General features: G+C 60.6%; 7 protein-coding genes across 10 annotated transcripts; all 7 read left to right on the top strand.

Annotated features, from left to right (window-relative positions):
• Positions 1-129: 129 nt before the first annotated feature.
• ABB37_09060 (ubiquitin-activating enzyme-like protein) lies at positions 130-3,421 on the top strand (the record flags this gene model as incomplete). The annotated part of the gene is made up of 1 exon (XM_015808322.1): positions 130-3,421. The coding sequence occupies exon 1, from the start codon at positions 254-256 to the stop codon at positions 3,419-3,421; it is 3,168 nt and encodes a 1,055-aa protein (XP_015653213.1). The 5' UTR covers positions 130-253.
• Positions 3,422-3,825: 404 nt separating this feature from the next.
• On the top strand, positions 3,826-5,420 carry ABB37_09059 (putative mitochondrial hypothetical protein; the record flags this gene model as incomplete). 2 transcript variants are annotated; one of them, XM_015808321.1, is made up of 1 exon in its annotated part: positions 3,826-5,420. In XM_015808321.1, the coding sequence occupies exon 1, from the start codon at positions 3,852-3,854 to the stop codon at positions 5,418-5,420; it is 1,569 nt and encodes a 522-aa protein (XP_015653212.1). In that variant the 5' UTR covers positions 3,826-3,851. The 2 variants fall into 2 exon arrangements, with proteins under 2 accessions (XP_015653212.1, XP_015653211.1); XM_015808320.1 differs by having other exon boundaries at positions 3,831-5,420.
• A 1,093-nt stretch (positions 5,421-6,513) lies between these two features.
• ABB37_09058 (putative mitochondrial hypothetical protein) lies at positions 6,514-7,430 on the top strand (the record flags this gene model as incomplete). Of its 2 annotated transcripts, none has more annotated exons than XM_015808319.1 (1): positions 6,514-7,430. In XM_015808319.1, the coding sequence occupies exon 1, from the start codon at positions 6,642-6,644 to the stop codon at positions 7,428-7,430; it is 789 nt and encodes a 262-aa protein (XP_015653210.1). In that variant the 5' UTR covers positions 6,514-6,641. The 2 variants fall into 2 exon arrangements, with proteins under 2 accessions (XP_015653210.1, XP_015653209.1); XM_015808318.1 differs by having other exon boundaries at positions 6,529-7,430.
• A 585-nt stretch (positions 7,431-8,015) lies between these two features.
• Positions 8,016-8,441, top strand: ABB37_09057 (putative mitochondrial ADG1; the record flags this gene model as incomplete). 2 transcript variants are annotated; one of them, XM_015808317.1, is made up of 1 exon in its annotated part: positions 8,016-8,441. In XM_015808317.1, exon 1 carries the CDS (start codon positions 8,100-8,102, stop codon positions 8,439-8,441), a length of 342 nt encoding a protein of 113 aa, XP_015653208.1. In that variant the 5' UTR covers positions 8,016-8,099. The 2 variants fall into 2 exon arrangements, with proteins under 2 accessions (XP_015653208.1, XP_015653207.1); XM_015808316.1 differs by having other exon boundaries at positions 8,094-8,441.
• An 804-nt stretch (positions 8,442-9,245) lies between these two features.
• On the top strand, positions 9,246-11,418 carry ABB37_09056 (hypothetical protein; the record flags this gene model as incomplete). Its single annotated transcript, XM_015808315.1, has 1 exon — positions 9,246-11,418. The coding sequence occupies exon 1, from the start codon at positions 9,313-9,315 to the stop codon at positions 11,416-11,418; it is 2,106 nt and encodes a 701-aa protein (XP_015653206.1). The 5' UTR covers positions 9,246-9,312.
• Positions 11,419-11,908: 490 nt separating this feature from the next.
• Positions 11,909-15,160, top strand: ABB37_09055 (hypothetical protein; the record flags this gene model as incomplete). Its single annotated transcript, XM_015808314.1, has 1 exon — positions 11,909-15,160. Exon 1 carries the CDS (start codon positions 12,239-12,241, stop codon positions 15,158-15,160), a length of 2,922 nt encoding a protein of 973 aa, XP_015653205.1. The 5' UTR covers positions 11,909-12,238.
• Positions 15,161-16,259: 1,099 nt separating this feature from the next.
• On the top strand, positions 16,260-17,664 carry ABB37_09054 (putative mitochondrial ribosomal protein L2; the record flags this gene model as incomplete). The annotated part of the gene is made up of 1 exon (XM_015808313.1): positions 16,260-17,664. The coding sequence occupies exon 1, from the start codon at positions 16,459-16,461 to the stop codon at positions 17,662-17,664; it is 1,206 nt and encodes a 401-aa protein (XP_015653204.1). The 5' UTR covers positions 16,260-16,458.
• Between the last annotated feature and the right edge of the window lie 192 nt (positions 17,665-17,856).

The following is a 17,856-nucleotide window of genomic DNA, read 5'->3' as shown; positions in this document are numbered from 1 at the left end:
GAGAGAGAGAGAGACTGTGAAGGAGAACCCGCACCACGACGACTCCACGATATGCGGATGCAGCCTCGATTTTGTTTCTTTTTATTTCCTTCTCTCTCCCCTTCTCCTCCCTGCCTATTTGGACTCTCAGCGTCACCATTCGCGCATTGAAGGGCGACGCACCTCGAGCACCTCGCCCAAATTTAACTTCCCCTCCCGGGAAGAAGAAAAGCGGATACTAGTTCTTTTTATATTCCTCTCCCTTTCATCGCAGATGAACGTGTGTGTTGGTCACGTTGTGTTTCCGCGTGAAGTTGCACGTGGACGCAGTGCGGACTCGCAAGCAGAGACGACGCACGAACCGGACGCGAAGAGGGCCCGGTTGGACGCCGTCAACGCACAAAGCCGAGTCGCGGTTTACAGCGATGAAATCAGCAACGGCGGCAGCAACGCCAGCATTGCGATGCACGACGTCGTGACCGTGACGGGGCTGTCGGTGCAGAGTCTCCGTGATGCGCTGCGCCGCTACGCGCTGGATGCAGTGGCGCGTGTGTGTGTGTGCAACAGAAGCAGCGGCAGCAGCAGCAGTACCCAGACGAGTACGGTGGCTCTCGATGCGCTTACAAGGTGGTCGAAAAAGGCGTCTTCGGAATGGCCGGTCGTGGTGCCGCCAAAGTCCTCCACGTCATTGTGGGCAACGTGGAGCTTCTGCTTTGTGCCGCATGCGCTGGATCGGCACGGTGGCGGCAAGGAAGAGGCGGGTGCTGCTGCGGCGTCTTGTCCTGCGCTGAAGGGACGCAACAACGGTGTGCATGAAGCAAAGAGGCAACAAAAAGGTTTGAAGACGTCCACTTCGCCAGACAGGACAACGACTGCGTCGCACCGGGCCGTCGTCGATGACGAGGCCACGCTTCAAGTCCTCGCGGCGATACCGCTGCCTCGCAAAGTGCGGCTGTTGACCTCCACGGGGTCTGGTGCGTCTGGCTGCGTGACGGCGGTTCTGTCAGAGCGGGTGCCGGTGCAGTTTGAATCCGGCACCATCTCCTGCCCCTCTGTTAATCAGAAACTGTTGTCTCCACCCTCGTCGCGTCCTTCGCAAGAGTTGACGGCGAAGCCGCTCCTCGTGGTCGGCGCCGGCGGCATCGGCTGCGAGCTGCTGAAGGTGCTCGTGCTGAGCGGCTTCACACACCTCCACCTGATCGACCTGGACACCATCGACGCGACGAACTTGAATCGCCAGTTTCTCTTCCAGCTGCCCGACGTCGGTCACTCGAAGGCGGAGACGGCGCGGCGTGTGGTACTGGAGTGGTTCTCCGCGGACGGCTCGGCGGTCGCCCGTTGCCATCGGCGAGCAGCACCGCACATCGTCGCCTACCACGACAACATCAAAGCGGAGCGCTTCGACGATGCCTTTTACGCCCAATTTGCGGCCGTGCTGAACGCGCTGGACAACGTGGCGGCGCGGCAGCACGTGAACCGCCGCTGCATGCGCAGCGGTGTGCCGCTCATCGAGAGCGGCACGATGGGCTACAACGGTCAGGTGCAGCCGATTGTGAAGGGGGTTTACGAGTGCTACGACTGCCGCCCAAAGCCGCCCGACACGACCACGTTCGCCGTCTGCACGATTCACGCGCGCCCCACAACGATGGTGCACTGCGTGCACTACGCGAAGGAGCTGTACGAGGTGTTGTTTGGCAGCACGGCCGGCGACGCAGCGCCGGCAGACAACGGCGAGCTTCATGGAGCTATGGGAGCGGGAGCAGAGCAAGATGGACACGCACGGGAACCCTCGCAGACGCCGGGCAGCGAGGGTGAACTCTCCTACCTTCGCACTCTTGTCTCGGCGTGGCGTGCGGAGCAGCAGGAGTCAGCGCACGGTGTAACGCCCAAGCCGTCCGCCGCACAGCTTGGCGCACAGCTGCTGCGCCAGCTCTTCGTGGACAAGATCAACGAGCTTCTCTCCCTCAAGTCTGCGTGGTCGACGGAGCCGCCTGTGCCGTTGGACGCCGCAGCGGTGGAGAGCGCGGTCGCTGCGTCGTCTCCAGCTGTCGCGCTGCGGTCCACCTCCGCTGATGAAATTTTATCGCTGCCCGACTGCACGGAGTTGTTTCTACGCGCCGTGCAGGCGTGTCTCGCTCGCCCGCCCGGCGTGGCCTTCAAGAAGGACGACGACGACGCCGTGCGCTTCGTCAGCGCGACGGCAAACCTGCGCGCACACGTCTTTCACATTCCCGAGCAGCCGTTGGAGGCGGTGCGAAGCATTGCGGGGTCGATCGTGCCGGCCATTGCGACAACGAACGCGATTATTGCCGCGGCCGTCGTACACGAGCTCATTGCCCTGTTGCTGCAGCTGCAACGGTCGGCGACGCCCGCTGCGCCGTACGGAGAGAACACGAAAAAGCATGGCGAGACACCTGCCGGCGGTGTCGTGGCAGCGCAGACAAACGGCGACGCTGCGGCCCCGCACGTGGTGTACGCGCGCAAGGCTCCGCAGACACGTCGCCGTCGCCTGCCGGTGATCGGTGGTGGTCATCACGTCTCCCCGTCCCTCTACACCACGCTCGCCGCACCGAACACCTGTCCGCCTCCGCGGGAGAAACCGCGCTCAGTGATCGACGCGTATGTCGTGCACAGCACCTGTCCGAACCCGCCCAACCTTCTCCACTGCCTCGTCTGTCAGGACGTCCACCCGGAGGTGGTCGTGCAGCTGAGCCTGGAGTCCGTCACGCTCGGGCAGCTCGTGCACTCCGTGTTGGAAGACGCGCTCCTTCTCGAGGGCCCGTCCGTGAGCCACGGTGTGACGATGCTGTACGAGGACGAAGACTACGAAGCCCTGGCGGGCAGCACGCTGGCGGAGCTGCTGCGGCCTTCTGCTGCTGCTGCTGACAATATGGCCGCGGAAGAAAGCGGGCTCACCGCACACGCGCGAAGCTGGCCCGCACGTCGTTTCTTCCTCACTGCTGATGCCTTAAACAAGGACGTTGCGTGGAGCGTGATCCTCGTGGATGCGCCGCCGCAGACAACCGGCAGCAGTGCGGCAGGCACGACGACGGCGGACAACAACGTGAATGCCGCAGCAGAAGAAGAAAATGGTAACACACGTGATGACGTTCACTTCACGCTATCCGGGCTGGAAGAGGCACGAGCCGCGGAACAACACGCGCTGGCCCGTCTTGGCGAGCTGCGTCGACGGCAGCAGGATGAAGAAGCAGCCGCAAGACACGGAGAAGAAGGAGAAACGAAGCGCGCAGGCGATCACCGCAGTGCATCCGCGGTCAACAACTCGGTGCCGCCGGATGCCTTCGAGGTGATTGTATCGGATGGCGATGACAGCGATGTGGCGGAGGTGGTGGGCGGACACAGCGCTGACTCGAGGCCCGCTGCGGTGTTGGATGTTGAAGACGGTGGGGCGGACGACGCTGTCGTGGTGCTGGACGATTGAAAAGCCGCAAGAGGGAAGAAAGGAGATTTGTGCGTGTGTGTGAAAGCGCCGCGTGGTGCTGTCTTCACACGCGATTACAAACAGCAAAAAAAGGAATGGAAGGGCACTCAACTCCCCAAGACCGTCGCTTTACTGTTCGAAAGAGCAAGGCAGTGGTTTTTACTTTTACTATTATTATTTTAGAGCTTTTCATCGTCGTCGGTTTGCTGCGACCCGCGCCTGGATGGATCCTCAAATGGAGTGTGGTGTATCTGCAGGAGTGTGCAAGTACAGGGGACACGCATGCACTCTATCGTAGTCGCCGCTGATGTGTCGCGTACATGAACTCCCACCGCTCTTCGCTACCTCTTTCATCATCGTCTTCGTCACACACACACACACACACACACACACGCAAACTGAGAGGAAAGTTCTTATTCCGTCCGTGTAGATGACGTTTCGGTTTCGTAGAACCCTACGCTACAGCGCCGCTGCGGCAGGCGTTGTCGGACTGAGCACGGCCGCCATCGTCCTCCCGCCGAAAGAGTCGATCCCAACCGCCCTCCTACCGTCGCGGGTGCTCTTCGAGGGCATCGGCCGCGTGGGGCGCTGCGTATACACAGGCGGCCAAATCTACTGCGACTACGTCTTCCACGTGCGTCAGCAGGACTCGCAGGAGACGTGGAACGAGGTGCACCGCCGCTGCGCTGGGCGGCTCGTGACGCTGGCGGAAACGAATGGCGGGCTGTACGTCAAGGCAGGGCAGATCTTCGCCAACATGAGCCACATCCTCCCGTATCAGTACTGCCAGGTCATGGCGGTGCTGCAGGATGCGGTGGTGTCGCGGCCATTCTCGGAGGTCGTCGCGGTGCTCGAGAGAGACCTCGGCCGCCCGCTGTCGGAGGTCTTCGCGTACGTCGATGCGACCCCGCTCGCGGCCGCCTCGCTGGCGCAGGTCCACCGCGGCCGTCTGCGCCAAGAGGACGAGGAGGTCGCCATCAAAGTGCAGTACATCGACATCGCCCAGCGCTTCAACGGGGACATGCGTACCATCAGCATCATGTTCGCCGTCGCAAGCTACTTCTTTCCGGGGTACGACTTTGGCCAGATCATCACGAAGCTGAACGACACCGTCGCGGCGGAGCTAGACTTTCGGCTAGAGGGCCGCAACAGCGATCGCGCGGCGGCAGACCTGCGCGCAAACGGCTGGGGCAACCGCGTGGTGTGCCCGAAGATCTTCTGGGACTACGCTGGCAAGCGCATCCTCGTGTCGAAGTTCGTGAAGGACGCGGTGAAGATATCCGACCGCGCTGGCATTCAGAAGATGGGCCTCAACGTGCGGGAAGTCGCGACACTCTTCTTTGATGTGATAGCCTTTCAAATTTTCAGGTCGGGCTTCTTCCACGGCGACCCACACGCGGGCAACATCCTTGTGCAGAAGCTGCCGGACGGCTCGCCGCAGGTGGTGCTGCTCGACTTCGGACTCTGCGCCGCGCTGAGCAAAGCCCAAAGGCGCGAGATCAGCGACATCTGGACGTCGGCAGTTACGCACAACACGCCGAAGATAACGGAGATCGCCCACCGCTACCACTGCGACGACTATGACCTCTTCGCCTCGTGCTTCCTGCAGCACCCCTACGAGTACTTCGCGAAGAGCAAAGGGCGCGTGACGAACGCGAAGGAGCTGGAGAGCATGCGGTCCACCGTGAAGGAGCGCATGTCGGAACTCAACAGCATCGTCGCCGCGCTGCCGAAGGAGTACGCGCTGGTGTTGCGGAGTATCATGGCCACAAAGGCAATCAACCGCGAACTGGGCGACGCGGCGAACCGCCCCATGCGGATGTTGCGCTACTCCCTGAAGACCTCGCACGAGGACCTGCCGAAGATTCAGCTGATGATGTTGATGACCAAGGCGTGGTTCGAGGAGATGTACTCCACGTTGATGCTGAAGCTGGCACTGTGGCGCCACCCGGAGCTGTCCGAAGTCTTCGACAGCACGTCACTGCAGCTGAGCGGTTAAACCGCTATGTGATGTTGTTTTGTTCTGATTTCTCCCTTGCTTTTCATCTCGTATTGCTTATGCAACTTCTTTTTCATTTCTTTGAACTCGTCGTTGCCGGCCAACCGCCCTCCTGGGTGTTTCCCGCGGCAGCTGGAAGAGGGAGGAGGGAGGGCGGGGGGTTGGTGCAACGGCAACCCTTTATATTCACGATGCTCGGTGTTCCTGCTGTGGGGACACGATGCCTTTTTTTTTTCTTAGGGGGGGGGGGAAGGAGAGGGGCGGGTTTTGTCGTTGTTTGCATTGTATTTGTAAGTGGAGGAGGGAGGTTCTGTGTGCTGTTGAAGTGGAGGGTACGAAGGGTTGTGGTGTCGAACACTTTCCAAGGGAGGGGTTGGGAGGATGCTCTGATGGTGGTCGACATTCTACTCGATCCGTGCTCCGTCGACACACGCACACACACACTCTCTCGGAGACGAAGCAGCCAACACGCCGCACTCATGAGCTGCTGCTGCTGCTTGTTGTTGCTTCTGGCCTTTCTCCGCTTTTCCCAACCACGCCTTGCTCTTCGCCTGCCACTCGCGTTCACGGTTGTGCTTCGTTATCGATTAAAATAAACTTAAGAGTAGTTGGGGGATAAACGGTTTTCCCTCTCCGTCAGCTCTTTGCGGTGTATCTTCTCGTCTGCCTCAGTGCCGCTAATTGCTGTCATTGCTGCAGCTGGTGTCGCAACGATAGAGTCCCAGTCACATACACATACACGCCATATACAACGGGAAATACAAATGGAAAGTGCGCTGCAACGGGGCAGGGGGGGGGGGGGGCATGAAGTGTGCTCACGTCTGATGAAGCGCTGTGCATCACGCAAGAGAAACGAAGAAACCGAAGAGAGAAACCGCGACACACCTCGCACTCCCTGCACTTACGGCTGACGATGGAGAACACGACTATTTGTGTGTGTGCGTCGGGGGCGTCGTCGTAAAACAGCTCTCATTGTCGCTCTAGCTCGATACATTTTTGTTGCTGTTGATGGCGAAAACAGAAATGAAGCGTCGTACACCCTCTCGTAACTCATCGCACCTTCTCTCTCTCTCTCTCTCCATATACAATTCTAGATGGAGGGGCGAAAGCACGCGTGGAAGGTATAGAACGAACGGACTTGGTTTTTGTGCTTTGCATTTTTTCCTTTAGCTTCTCGCGGTGTACGCACGAACACGAAGTTCTGTATTTTCGTAGGTCACCATGCGCCGTTCGCGCTGCGTGTTGGTGGCGCCGTGGGTGCCACCGCCGCGGCACGATGTAAAGGTCACGATGCCCCCTCCGCCCGGCGGCGAGGTCGGCGGCTCCTTCGGCGTGTCCAGCGGGTACAGCGACCGTCTCGCACGGACGCCGTACTGGAAGCGCATGGCCCTCTCCACCTACGAGCTCCGTATGCGGGAGAACGAGACCCGCTACCCGATGAGCCCCTACCGCCCAGGGGAGTACGACCTCCGCTACACCATCGCCCCGTACCCCGATCACGTGAAACACCGTCCGCTGCTGGAGGTAGGCGAGGCCCGGCAGATCCCAACGCTGCAGATCCCAGTCATCTTTCTCGCGAATGTCTGGGACGACGAGAGGCAGGTGTGGCTCGGCCGGCAGCACGAAACCGTGTACGTCAATCGCGCCTACGCGCGGGACGAGCTCATCCCGCAGCGCTACGCCATCTACGCGACGGAGGAGGCGTACACGCTGCTGGGCCTGCCCGTGGTGAACCACTCTCTCCACGAGGAAATCCCCAAGACGCCGCACGAGTATGCGCAGCTGTTGGAGAAGCAGAGCTACTCCGAGGAGCGGTGGAAGTACTCGATTGAGTACCTCTTCCGCAAGTACGAGGCCGGCCCGCCAGAGCTGCTCGATCGGTCGGAGGAAGGCTGGGACGGTGTGGAAGAACTCGCGACGTCGTCGGGGGCCGGCGGTGCGGGCGATGGCTCGTCGAAGCGCAAGGGGCCGATGAAGCAGCGCAAGGCGCGCAAGATCAAGCTTTTCTAAGCGCCGCCGCCTTTCCCCTTTTCCCTGTCTCGCTGTGCTCAGGCTCGGCCGACGGCATCGCCTCCCCCACGCGCGTGCCGCTGTGGAGCGCGAAAGCGCCGGCATGGAAAGGGCGAGAAACTGCGAGAGAGTCGCTGACATGTGCGGGTGCTGGTTGGAGCGATGTTGATGATGAGACGTTCGTGTTGGTTGACAGCGGTGTGGCGATGCAGCAGTTTGTGTGTGTGAGTGTGTCTTTTCCCTTGCCCCCGCAGTAGTTCACCCCGTTGAAAGGGGAAAAAGGAAGTCTCCCCAAGTCCCACAGCCGTGGCAATGACTGCCGTGCGCTGCTGCGGAAGCGCAAGCTCCTGATGTGGGTGCCCTGGCAAGGAGAGAAATAGAGAAAGCGCTGCTACGCGCTTTTTACTACTATTTGGTACCTCTTGGACCGTCGGTACTGAGACTGGGGTGTGCGTGGGAAGGCAGCTCAGTCAAGGCGGGTGTCCGTCAACGCCGGCGGCGTCGATCACGTCCGTATCGCAGCGGCCAGGTTAATTCTTTTCCGTCTCCTCTTTCACTTCCCCTCCTTACTTCTTCCTTTACTCAGTATCGAACACACACACACACACAATTGGAACTCAATTTTTGCTTTACTGTTACTGTGACTCACCTCCAATCCATAAAGCTCCAATGAACACGTTGTTTGTTGCCAACATCGTGCGGCCGCTGCAGCGCAACCCGACACTCGGCGCGACCGTCGGCACCGGCTTCCTGTGTGCCTTCACCTATTGGTGGTACGCCTCATCGATCCGCAACACCCTCCTCGCCACGCAGCGCAGTTGTCAGCAGATGTCCGACCAGGCTTTCCATGAGTGCCGCGAGATGCTGAAGGCGGGCGAGCGCAGCTGGGGGACGGACATCCGCTCCCGCGATGCGCAGGTGCGCCGGCTGGAGCTGCAAAACGTGGAGCAAACACGAAGCGTGACGCGCCTGGAGGCCGCCATGAAGATGTGCCTGCTACAGAACGAGTAAGCCAACGAAGGAGGACCTGCAAAGAGTTTGCTCCGTCGAGAAACCTACCTTCTCTTTCGTTCTTTTACGCGGCATCTTGCGCGCAGTGCGTTGATCGGGCTTTGATGATGGCTGGCTGCTGTGGTTTCTTCTGCCATCAATATTTGCAATAGTACCCTTTTTTATTATAACAAACATCGTTGAATTCTTCATTGGTGAGGGAAGGGCGTTTGGCGGACTGTGTTGGCGCTTGTAGATGTGCATGTGTATGTGTATGTGTGTGTGTGTGTGTGTGCGTGTGTGTTGCTGAAGGACAACGGCGAGTGCGTAGTCGTGCGTGCTTGTTGGCTTTCATTCCATCTTCCGTCTCCCTTCTCCGAAAAAAAAAAAGCAAGGAAAACTGTTTCGAAGAAGAGCGAGTTCTGTTTAAAACGGTCGCAGCGCATGCGTTAGTACGTGGTGGTCTTGTTACGGGGCACAGAAGCCGTCGGCAGCATCAGCGAGCGCTCTCTCAGGCACGCCTCCCTCTTACGGATACGTGAAAGCGGCTCTAGCCCTCGTTGGACTTAGTTTTCCTTTTAGGGAGAAAAGGGAGGAGGGGGGTGTTGCGGCTTCCATACGGCGAAATAAGACGGTCGCACACCTCGACAACAAAGTCATCGTGCATGTCTGCAGCGTCGATGTCACTCCTCCCTTCCCTTCCCCTTTCCCCTTCCCCCTTCCCCCTCCCCACCCGCTGGTCTTCGTCTTACTCCTCCTCCTCTTTTCGCGTTGCCTCCTTTTTCACTTACCTTCCTATTTCACGCCGTTGTCCGTTTCGGCGAAGTCGCGGGCGTCTGAATGGGCATCTCCTTCGTGTCCCTCCCCCTCGATCTCCCCCCTCCCACTATTCATGCCAGCTAGAAAGAAGTACGACCCCGACGTCTGGGGTCCCCCTCCGCCGTCATCGTCCTCGTCGTCGTCGCCGTCCGCTGCGCCGCCCGCTGCTGCCTTCTCGGCCTTCCAGCGGCGCTTTGCGAGTCGCACGGAGGTCGTGGGCAAAGACGGCTCGAACGCGCACCTTGGCGTCACCGCGGCGGCACCCATGGCACCAAAGGTCGCCCTCCCCGCCTCCACCCCGCCGACCGAAGCAAAAGCCAAATCTAATGCAAAAGGCCCTTCCCCTGCCTTTACAATTCTCGCACCGGGTGAGGTGAAGACCGCATCAAAATCGAAACAAGAGGCGGTGAGAAACGCCGATGATGCGAAGCACAGAGGAGCCGAGGCAGCAGCAGCAGCAGCGCCATTCCCATCACCGCAACCGGCTCCCGCCTCTCAACGCAAGCAGGTGGGCATGCTGCCCACCGTCCACTCGACCCACCGTGCCCTCAACTTCGGACCACCACCCGCACACGCCACCACGCAGAAGTACCACCACAACGTCGTGGTAGAGGTGGACATGGGACGCAGCAGCAACGACGGTGACGGCGATCGCGGTGACGCTGTCTCGCCCCGACTCGACGCAGCGACCCCGACAGCCGCCCCACGCCCCCTTCGTCGCTCGTCCTCTACCACGTCGCAGGCGCCGGATCAACGGGTGAAGTGTTTGCTGGCTCCCTCGGCCCTCGCTGCCGCGGCTGCTACGGGAGGGCACCGGCGCAGCAGCGACACCAACTCCGCCGTGCCACACACGGTGCACCGACCCTCCAGTGCAGCTTCCACTTCCTTCTCCGGCGCTTCTCGCACGCCCTTGGCGAAGGAAGTTGCCACGCCGCTCCCCGCTCCTCCTCCACTACCACCCACGACAGCAGCAGCAGCAGCAGCAGACGGCGCTGACGCGCACCACACAAGAGCGGTAAAAGACGCGAGACCGCTTGTGCCGGGGTCGCGTGCTACGCAATCGTCGTCGTCGTCGTCGATGGAGCCGTCCCTACGCGTCCCGGTGGCTCACCGCACGTTGCGACGTCCATCCGCTGCCTCTGCCGATCTGCCTCCAAAGTCGTCTTCACCGTGCGCCTCCCGCACGCGATCGTCGTCCGTGTCTTCGGGGCCTTCCGAGCCTTCTCCGCTGCCTGGGCAGACGGCACAGAAGCCCGGGTACACACCCTACACACTGAGCTCGTACAAGTCCCTCATCGCTGAGGTTGCCACGCGGAAAGTCGGTGGGTTGGGCCCGAGCGACACCGATGCGCAGCGCGCCGCACGAGAGAAGCGGGTGAGGGCACTGGAGTACAGCCGTCAGGCCGAGCAACTCGCCCGGCAGGCTCTGGCGGGTGACACCGCGGCGGATGGCGCGACAGGCAGTGGGTGTCACGACACGAGTCACAGCGCTCCTCCGGCGCGTTCAAATCGAGCGGAGCCGTCGTCCTCCACGTCGGCGTCATCGTCGTCCTCCGCATCAACATCCGACAGCTCCTTGTGCACCTCGTCTCCATCCTGCTCCCCATCCCGGTCGGCCACCGCACACGACCGGCAAAACACCGCGCACCGCCCTCCTCCGAAAAACTCGAAACGGACGCCGGCGACGCGCTCCCCTGCACACCCGGCTACTCCCTCAACTTCCCACAAGCCGCCAGATGCGAGTAAAGACGAAGGGGCAGCGGCTGACATGAAGGCGCAACGACGAGGGTCTTCGACAGCCGCAGCAGCACCAGGGCCGTCAACAACGCCGGCCTTCGCGGTGGCGGCGGTGTCGCGCAAGGCGGCGCAGAAAGCTCGTGCGCGTCGTGAGCGGGCGCTCGCCTATGCCCAAAAGGTGGCGCAGGAGCGGCAGGAACTGTTGCTGAGGAAAACGGCTGAAAGCCATGACGACGATAGTGCGAACTACATTAGAGGTGACGGCGATGATGCGGAAGAGTTCGTGGGCGATGGCGGCAGAGCTGCACCGATCACCGCCGAAGAACGCGTGCGACGGCAGCGTTTGATGGACCTTGAGGCGGCCCACGCGCAGAAGAAGGCCGCGGTGGACCAAATACGTCGACAGCTTCGTTGCGGTGGGGGTGGAAAAGCACGAGACTAGTGACGCTCTGGGATATATTATGAGCGTCGCATTATGACAGTTACCTGTACTCTTTCAATAGTACTTTTCCTTATCTCTCTCTCTCTCTCCGTGTGTGGACATTCGTATCCCGTCCTATGGAGGCCGTTGTGTTGTTCTGTTGTCGTTTGTCAGCTTGCTTTCCTGCTTTCATTTGTTGTTTTCACTGTTGTTGCCGAGCACCGGTGTCCCAACAAACTCCTTTAATAGGACGGAGGAGAAGCGACGGAGGGGAGAGGACAGAAGATGCCGCCCCACGAAGACAACGCGTCTTCGCCTCTTTGTTAACGCGAGAAAACACGCACGCCTATGCAGAGCCGAAATGCCGTAAAAGCACGGCTGCTGGGGACGGCACACGTTGTCGGGCCAGCTGCTCGTGGATGCGCGGGTTCGAATAGCTCCTTCCACCAATTTTCCATTTCTCGTCCTGTTGGATCTTTCCTGATGCTTCCCGATTTCCGTTGGCTGCCCAGCACGGCTGTGCGGAACCAACGTCACAGCGCACAAACAAACCCGTATATAAATATCTATAAATCTAGCACTAGTCGTTCTTTATCCTTTTCATTTTTTATTTATTATTCATCAGAAGAAGAAGAAAAAAAGCCGCCCAGGAAAGGAAGCGCGTGTGGGCGTCGCACAAAGCATCGCTCTTTCGCTCTCTCACACCTACAGCTTCACCTTTGTTGCTTGCTATTATTATTATTATTATTATTTCTTCTGCACACCAACATACTCCTCTCGCAAGCCACTACAGCAGCGATCCGATTGAGAAAGGAGCCTCGTGCGGTGGGGTGGACAGACCATGCCAGCCAGTGAGGCACAACGCAGCGGCCCCGGCAGCACCGACACCGCCGTGGCGCGGGACGCGATGTGCACCCGCATTCGAAAGCTCGGGAATGATATTTTGGCCATCACGCGCGCCGCCGTGCAGCGGGTCGAGGAGCTGGATGCGGAATACGCACAGGAAATTGAACGGAAGCAGCAACGACAGCAGATGACGCGGCTGAGTCCGCGGCCGAGCGTGAACGTCAAAGCCAACCGCTCCTCCAAGTCGGTTCCGCAAGGTCTGGCGTCGCGAGCGCAGCCACGGCCGTCGCTCCCCGCACGGCCTGGACTCGGCAGAAGAAGCGTGACTGGCGTGTCGTCGGCGCCGCCGCCAGACGCCGGGTCGGCGGCCGTGAACGGAGCCGGCAGCCCCGTAAAAGGGCCAGCAGCTGTACCAGCCGGAGCGGCCGGAAAGAAGAAGCGCCGGTCCCGCGCGCCGCCCACACCCGTGTTAAAGGCGGCACCGGCAGCCAACGACCGTGCGAGCAGCGCACCAGCACCGCCGCCACCACCAGAACCGCAGCAAGACAGCGCAGGAGGTCTCAGCAATGGCGCAGCCGCTGCGACGACACACGGTGAGGCGCCAAAGAATGCCAGCAACGGCGGTGCTGCTCCATTACTTAACAGTCCCCAAGTGATGAAAGGCGCTTCCAACAGCCGCCACGTTGACGATGACAAGTCGGACGCAAGCGAGCGCGCTGTCGGGGTCGATGTGCTGCAGGCCGCAGATGACAGCTACCAACGCCTGCTCGCCAACTCGCCAACGCGACTCGGCCGCAGTGATGAGGGACTCTACCACGCCACGCTCTACGACCTGAGCAACGCCGCCTCCGTCGACAACAGCGCGTCCGCTAATCGAAAGGGAGCTGTGAACACTGCCGCCGCCCCCGCCACCGTCGCGGCAGCGGCAGATGGTCACGTAGCGTACGCGGAAGGTGTTTCACGAGGCATTGGTCACTCGCCGATCGATCGCCCCTACGTGGAGTCCTTCGAGCTGCCTGAAAGCACGCCGTACGAGCTGGCGGCCGTCTCTCCAACCGGGGCAGACGGCGCTCCTCATTCCGCGAGTTACTACTGCGTGGTGTACATCCATCAGTCCCTCCGCGCGCGCGTTGGGTCGTCGCGGGGCAGCGGGTACAGCAGCAGCCGCAGCGGGGCTTTGCGCCGTCGCCTGACGCCGCAGCTTGTCTCGCCGGCGAGCGTCTCACCGTGTGCGACCGACAAGGAGGAGGAGGAGGAGCCGAGGATGATCAACTCCTACGTGAGTGCCATGTACGCCGTCGCTGACAACGACGGAGAGGCAGGCGGGCGTCAGCGCAGCGGACGGGAAGCTCAACACAGCCTGGCAAGCGAAACGAACCCGTTGGCGGCGGCGGCGGCGGCGGGTACCGCAGCAGGACGTTGCTCAGCAAATCTGGCGCCGGTAATTCAGATTGAACTGCGCCTGCCGACCCACCGCTCGATCAGCAGCGTGAACGCGTCACCCGTGTCGACGCCGTTGTCTACCGCGTTTCGCTTCCCACCAGCGGGAGAGCTCGCCAGCGAGAAGGCCGAAGCGGGGGACGGGCAGCGCGGTAGTCCGGGGCGGGCGGGGCACTCGAGGTCGCCGGCAGACGCGACGACTGCCACCACCGCCGGTGATGCGACGGGCACCAACAACAACGAGGAGGAGGTGGTGGCGGCGCAGATTGAGACGATGGAGGGATGGCGCCGAGACCGTCGCACCAGCGTGGAGCAGCGCATTCGGAAACGGCGAACATCGACTTTTGTATCGCAGGGGTGGCGGGGGGAGTACTACTATTACGCGCCGTCTGCGTCGCGGGCACCAGTTGGGCACGTACTGTCTCCCTCAACACCAGGAGCAGGAGCAGCAGCAGCAACGAGCGAGGGACTTTCAAATTCAAGGGGTGTTTCCCCAAGCAGCAACCACACCGACCCGTTGTTCGGCGGCGCGACGCGTGCCAGGCCAGTGGCGGGTGACGTTGACGACGATCTCCACTCCACTCCGCTGCAGCAACCACCACTACACCCCTGCAAGACCAACCGATTCGACGAGAGCCGCTCCCCTGTTCTGTACGCTACCTCGGCGGGGGATATGGCGGTGACAGGGACACCCGGGTCGTACGCGACGCCGCTGCGGCCTCCGTTCCCGCTGTCCCCGCTCTCCCCCTCCGACTCACGGCGGTCCGTCACGCGGGCTGGTTCGCCGAGCGCCGTCGGTGCCGCAGGGGCGGCGGCAACCACCACCACGCCAGCCACCGCGTATAACGTTCTCTTTCGGACCCGCTCGTCCTCCGCCTCCACCTCCACCTCCTCCATGCCCCGCAGCCCGCGCGAGGGCACCGCACCGGGGGGAGAGCAAGACGACGTCGTTGCTGCCGTGGCGGGCGGCGGCGACGATGCAAAAGAAGACCAAGACGCGCGGCGGAAGTACTCGAGCCCAACGCGCGCATCGGACGCAGCGGCCGGGGATGCGATGACGTCACCGTCCTCCTCCTCTCGCAAGTGGTCGGCCCCACTGCAGCAGCAGCAGCAGCGGCGGCGACCGGGCAGCGGCTCTGCGGGGGCGTCCCGCCGTCGTCGTTACCCGCGGATGGAGGTGGTGATCGCGAGTGACTACAACGCGATGGAGTGGGCCTTTGCCGGTGCGGCGCGGCGAATTTCGGCGATGTCAGAGGAGGTCGTCGAGGAGGAGGAGGAGGAGCCTGCGGTCGCGGAGAAGAGTGCGGCTTTTGCCCATAATGCGGCGGCGGCGACCGCGGCGCCATCGACACCGCTGTGGACGGCGTATCAACGACGAGAGCTGGCGGAGGAGGAGCACCGCGGCTGGGATGCACCGACACGTCAGCCGCACAGCGCCGACATCCATGCGCCGATTGTGTTGAAGCTGTCCATGTAGCCTGCCACGATGCAGTTGGGTGACTGTTTACATTATTGCCTTGTGTTGATCTTCTCTTTCGCTGTACTACATTCATTTCTGTACATTCATTCAGGTTAACGTTGCCCTTTTTCTTTTCTTTTCTTTCCATCTCTACCTGCGTGTGCGTGTGCGTGTGTGTGTCTGCATCGCTGCCTGCAACCCTCAGCGTCATTCTTCGTTAGTGTCTTCGATCATTTGTTTGTGTTTTTTCTTTGATATCAACGGGCACCATTGCCGCGACGATGCACGCGTTTTTGCGTCGCCGTTTTTTTTCCTTGTTGCTCTTCCTTTCCCTCTTCTTCTTTCTCTCTGTCTCTCTTCTCGTTTGCAAGGACGAGGCGGGAGTGCGTCTCGCCGCGTCCATTTTCTGTCCCACGTTAGAAGGCTCTTCTTTTTTTCTCTTTTACTTTTTGTTTTAGCGGCAGCGCTGCCTTTCTTCTTTCAAGTGCGTGTTTTTCCTTTCCCTTTTTGACAGATAGAAATATATATTGTTTACTCATTTGAATTGTTGTGTTGTTGTCGCGTATCCCTCCTAACGGCATCTCCGTTGCGGCGCAAGAAAGGCCTTCTTCCGCTCTCCCCTCCGTCCTTCTGCGGCGTCGCCAATGCGGCTCACGCGCGTGCAACAGCGGCAAGGCTAGGGAAGAAAACATATATATATATATATATATATAACGGCAGCATCAGCAAAAGCAGCAACGACTCAGACAAAAAGAAAATTTGATATATATATATATATATATATACGAAAGAGCAGAAACAAAAAATCGCTCTGCTGAGCGAGGAAACGGCGTGCCGCCTGCCGCGCCTGCGCCAACGTGAAGGTGCTTCCGACTGTGTTTCCCGACTGCCGCCGGGGGCGTGTGAATGTGGGTGTTCTTAATTCTTCTTTGTAGAGTGGGGGGGGGGGGAGGGGGACGTTACCACGGTGTACCGCGCACATGAAGCACCGGCAACCGGCTCTTGAGGTTTCTTTCTCTCCTCCCTCGCCCTCCTCTTCCTTTCTCTATTGCTGCCGCGCCTTATCTCTCCCCACTCTTTTTTTTTCTTTCGTCTGTCGCGGCAAAAACTGCCTGCAGTAAAGTACGCGACGCCGAGCACCGCACGTAGTTGAGCGCAACGCCTTGTGTTGTTGCCAGGGCGGATGATTTGCTGGAGTGTGCGTGTGCGTGCCCTTCACTCCTTCCATTCTTTTTCACTCTACTTCGATAATTAGAAGGACGTCTCGCTGTCGATTATTCCTATAAATATATTATTTCCTGATCTTTGCATTTGCAATGCTCCGTCGTCCGTTGCAGCTCTCCACCTTGAGTGGTGTGCTGGCCACGGCGGCCGCAGCGGCAGCAGCAGCCCCCCCGCTGTCAGCAGCCCTCCGCGGCGTGAAGCTGGTGAACCCTATCGGCAAAACCGGCAGCCAGCACTACGGGCTGGAGCCGAAGCTGGAGGCCGGCAAGGACACGCAGCTGAAGCACACGGAGATGTATGATGGCTACACCGACGACTTCGGCGTCTTCAAGGAAGGCCCGCCCGTCGCGCTGCGCCTCGAGTACGTTCGTTCGCCAGAGCATGGCTTTTCGCAGGATGTGCTGCAGAAAGACATCTGGTCGCCCTTCCAGGTCGGGGCGAGTATGATGTCCTACACACCTCTCTACTACGACTGGAAGGGCTTCTCCAGCCGCGACTACTTCGGCCACCGCAGCGGCACAAACCCCGGCAGCAAGGTCACGATGGGGCACTACAAGCGCGATGAGCAGCGGTCCTGGGGTTATCGGATGCTGATCAACCACAAGCCGCAGAAGCGCATTCCGAAATGGCTCGCCTGCGTCGTGCACATCCCCCGCAAGAAGACATTTCTTGGATTCTTCCTCTACGCGAACGGGGCGTACGTGGCGGAGCTGCTGACCTACAAGCAGCTGCCCCGCATTGTATACAACAAGGCCTTCCAAGGGTGCCTGCCGACGCTCGGCCAGACCGTCGCGCTGACGGAGGTAACCTATGGAAAGGAGATTCACTCGGTCGAGATGTACCCCGGGCACGGCGGCGTGCTCTGCCGGGCAAGCGGAACGGCGGCGGTGGTGCTGCGCGGGTCGGAGCCGGACCTCGTTCCGATTCTTCTGCCGTCGAAGGAAGTCCGTCTCTTCGACAGCAACTGCCACGCCGTCTTTGGCCGCCGCGCCGGCGTCATGTACAACAAGCAGCGCAACTTTAGTCGCCGCAGCGTCGAGGCGAACATGCCACACCGCCCGCGGGTGCACTCCAAGACGAAGCGGGTGTCGAGCCACCCCGCCGGCGGCGGCAACGGCGGCTCACCGAATCTGCTGGTCCCGCTGGACTGGCGCATTCACCCGCGCAACTCCGTCAAGACGAAGTACTGGCTCTCTGGCTACATCCTGCGCGGTCGGCAGTACAATCGAAACCAAACGGTGGCGGACCTCAAGTCGAAGACGTATAGCTGGGCGAACCGCGATCCCGTGTACCGGTGACACGGCGCTCGCGCGCTGGTCGTTTGGTGGGTGTTGGCTGGTTAGCTGGCTGGTTGGTTTGCGTGTTCATTGTCGTTATTCTTGTTGTTTTGGTACTGCCTGAAGCTGGTTTAGGCAAGGAAGACTGAGAGGGACGAGGAGGGGAAGGGGTCTGTGGGAGCGGAAGGGGTCTCTCCTCCCCCCCCCCTCTCC

The sequence above is a fragment of the Leptomonas pyrrhocoris genome, assembly GCF_001293395.1.
Source record: "Leptomonas pyrrhocoris isolate H10 chromosome Unknown, whole genome shotgun sequence".
NCBI classification, from domain to species: domain Eukaryota; phylum Euglenozoa; class Kinetoplastea; order Trypanosomatida; family Trypanosomatidae; genus Leptomonas; species Leptomonas pyrrhocoris.
This window is presented reverse-complemented; position numbering and strand designations above follow the sequence as displayed.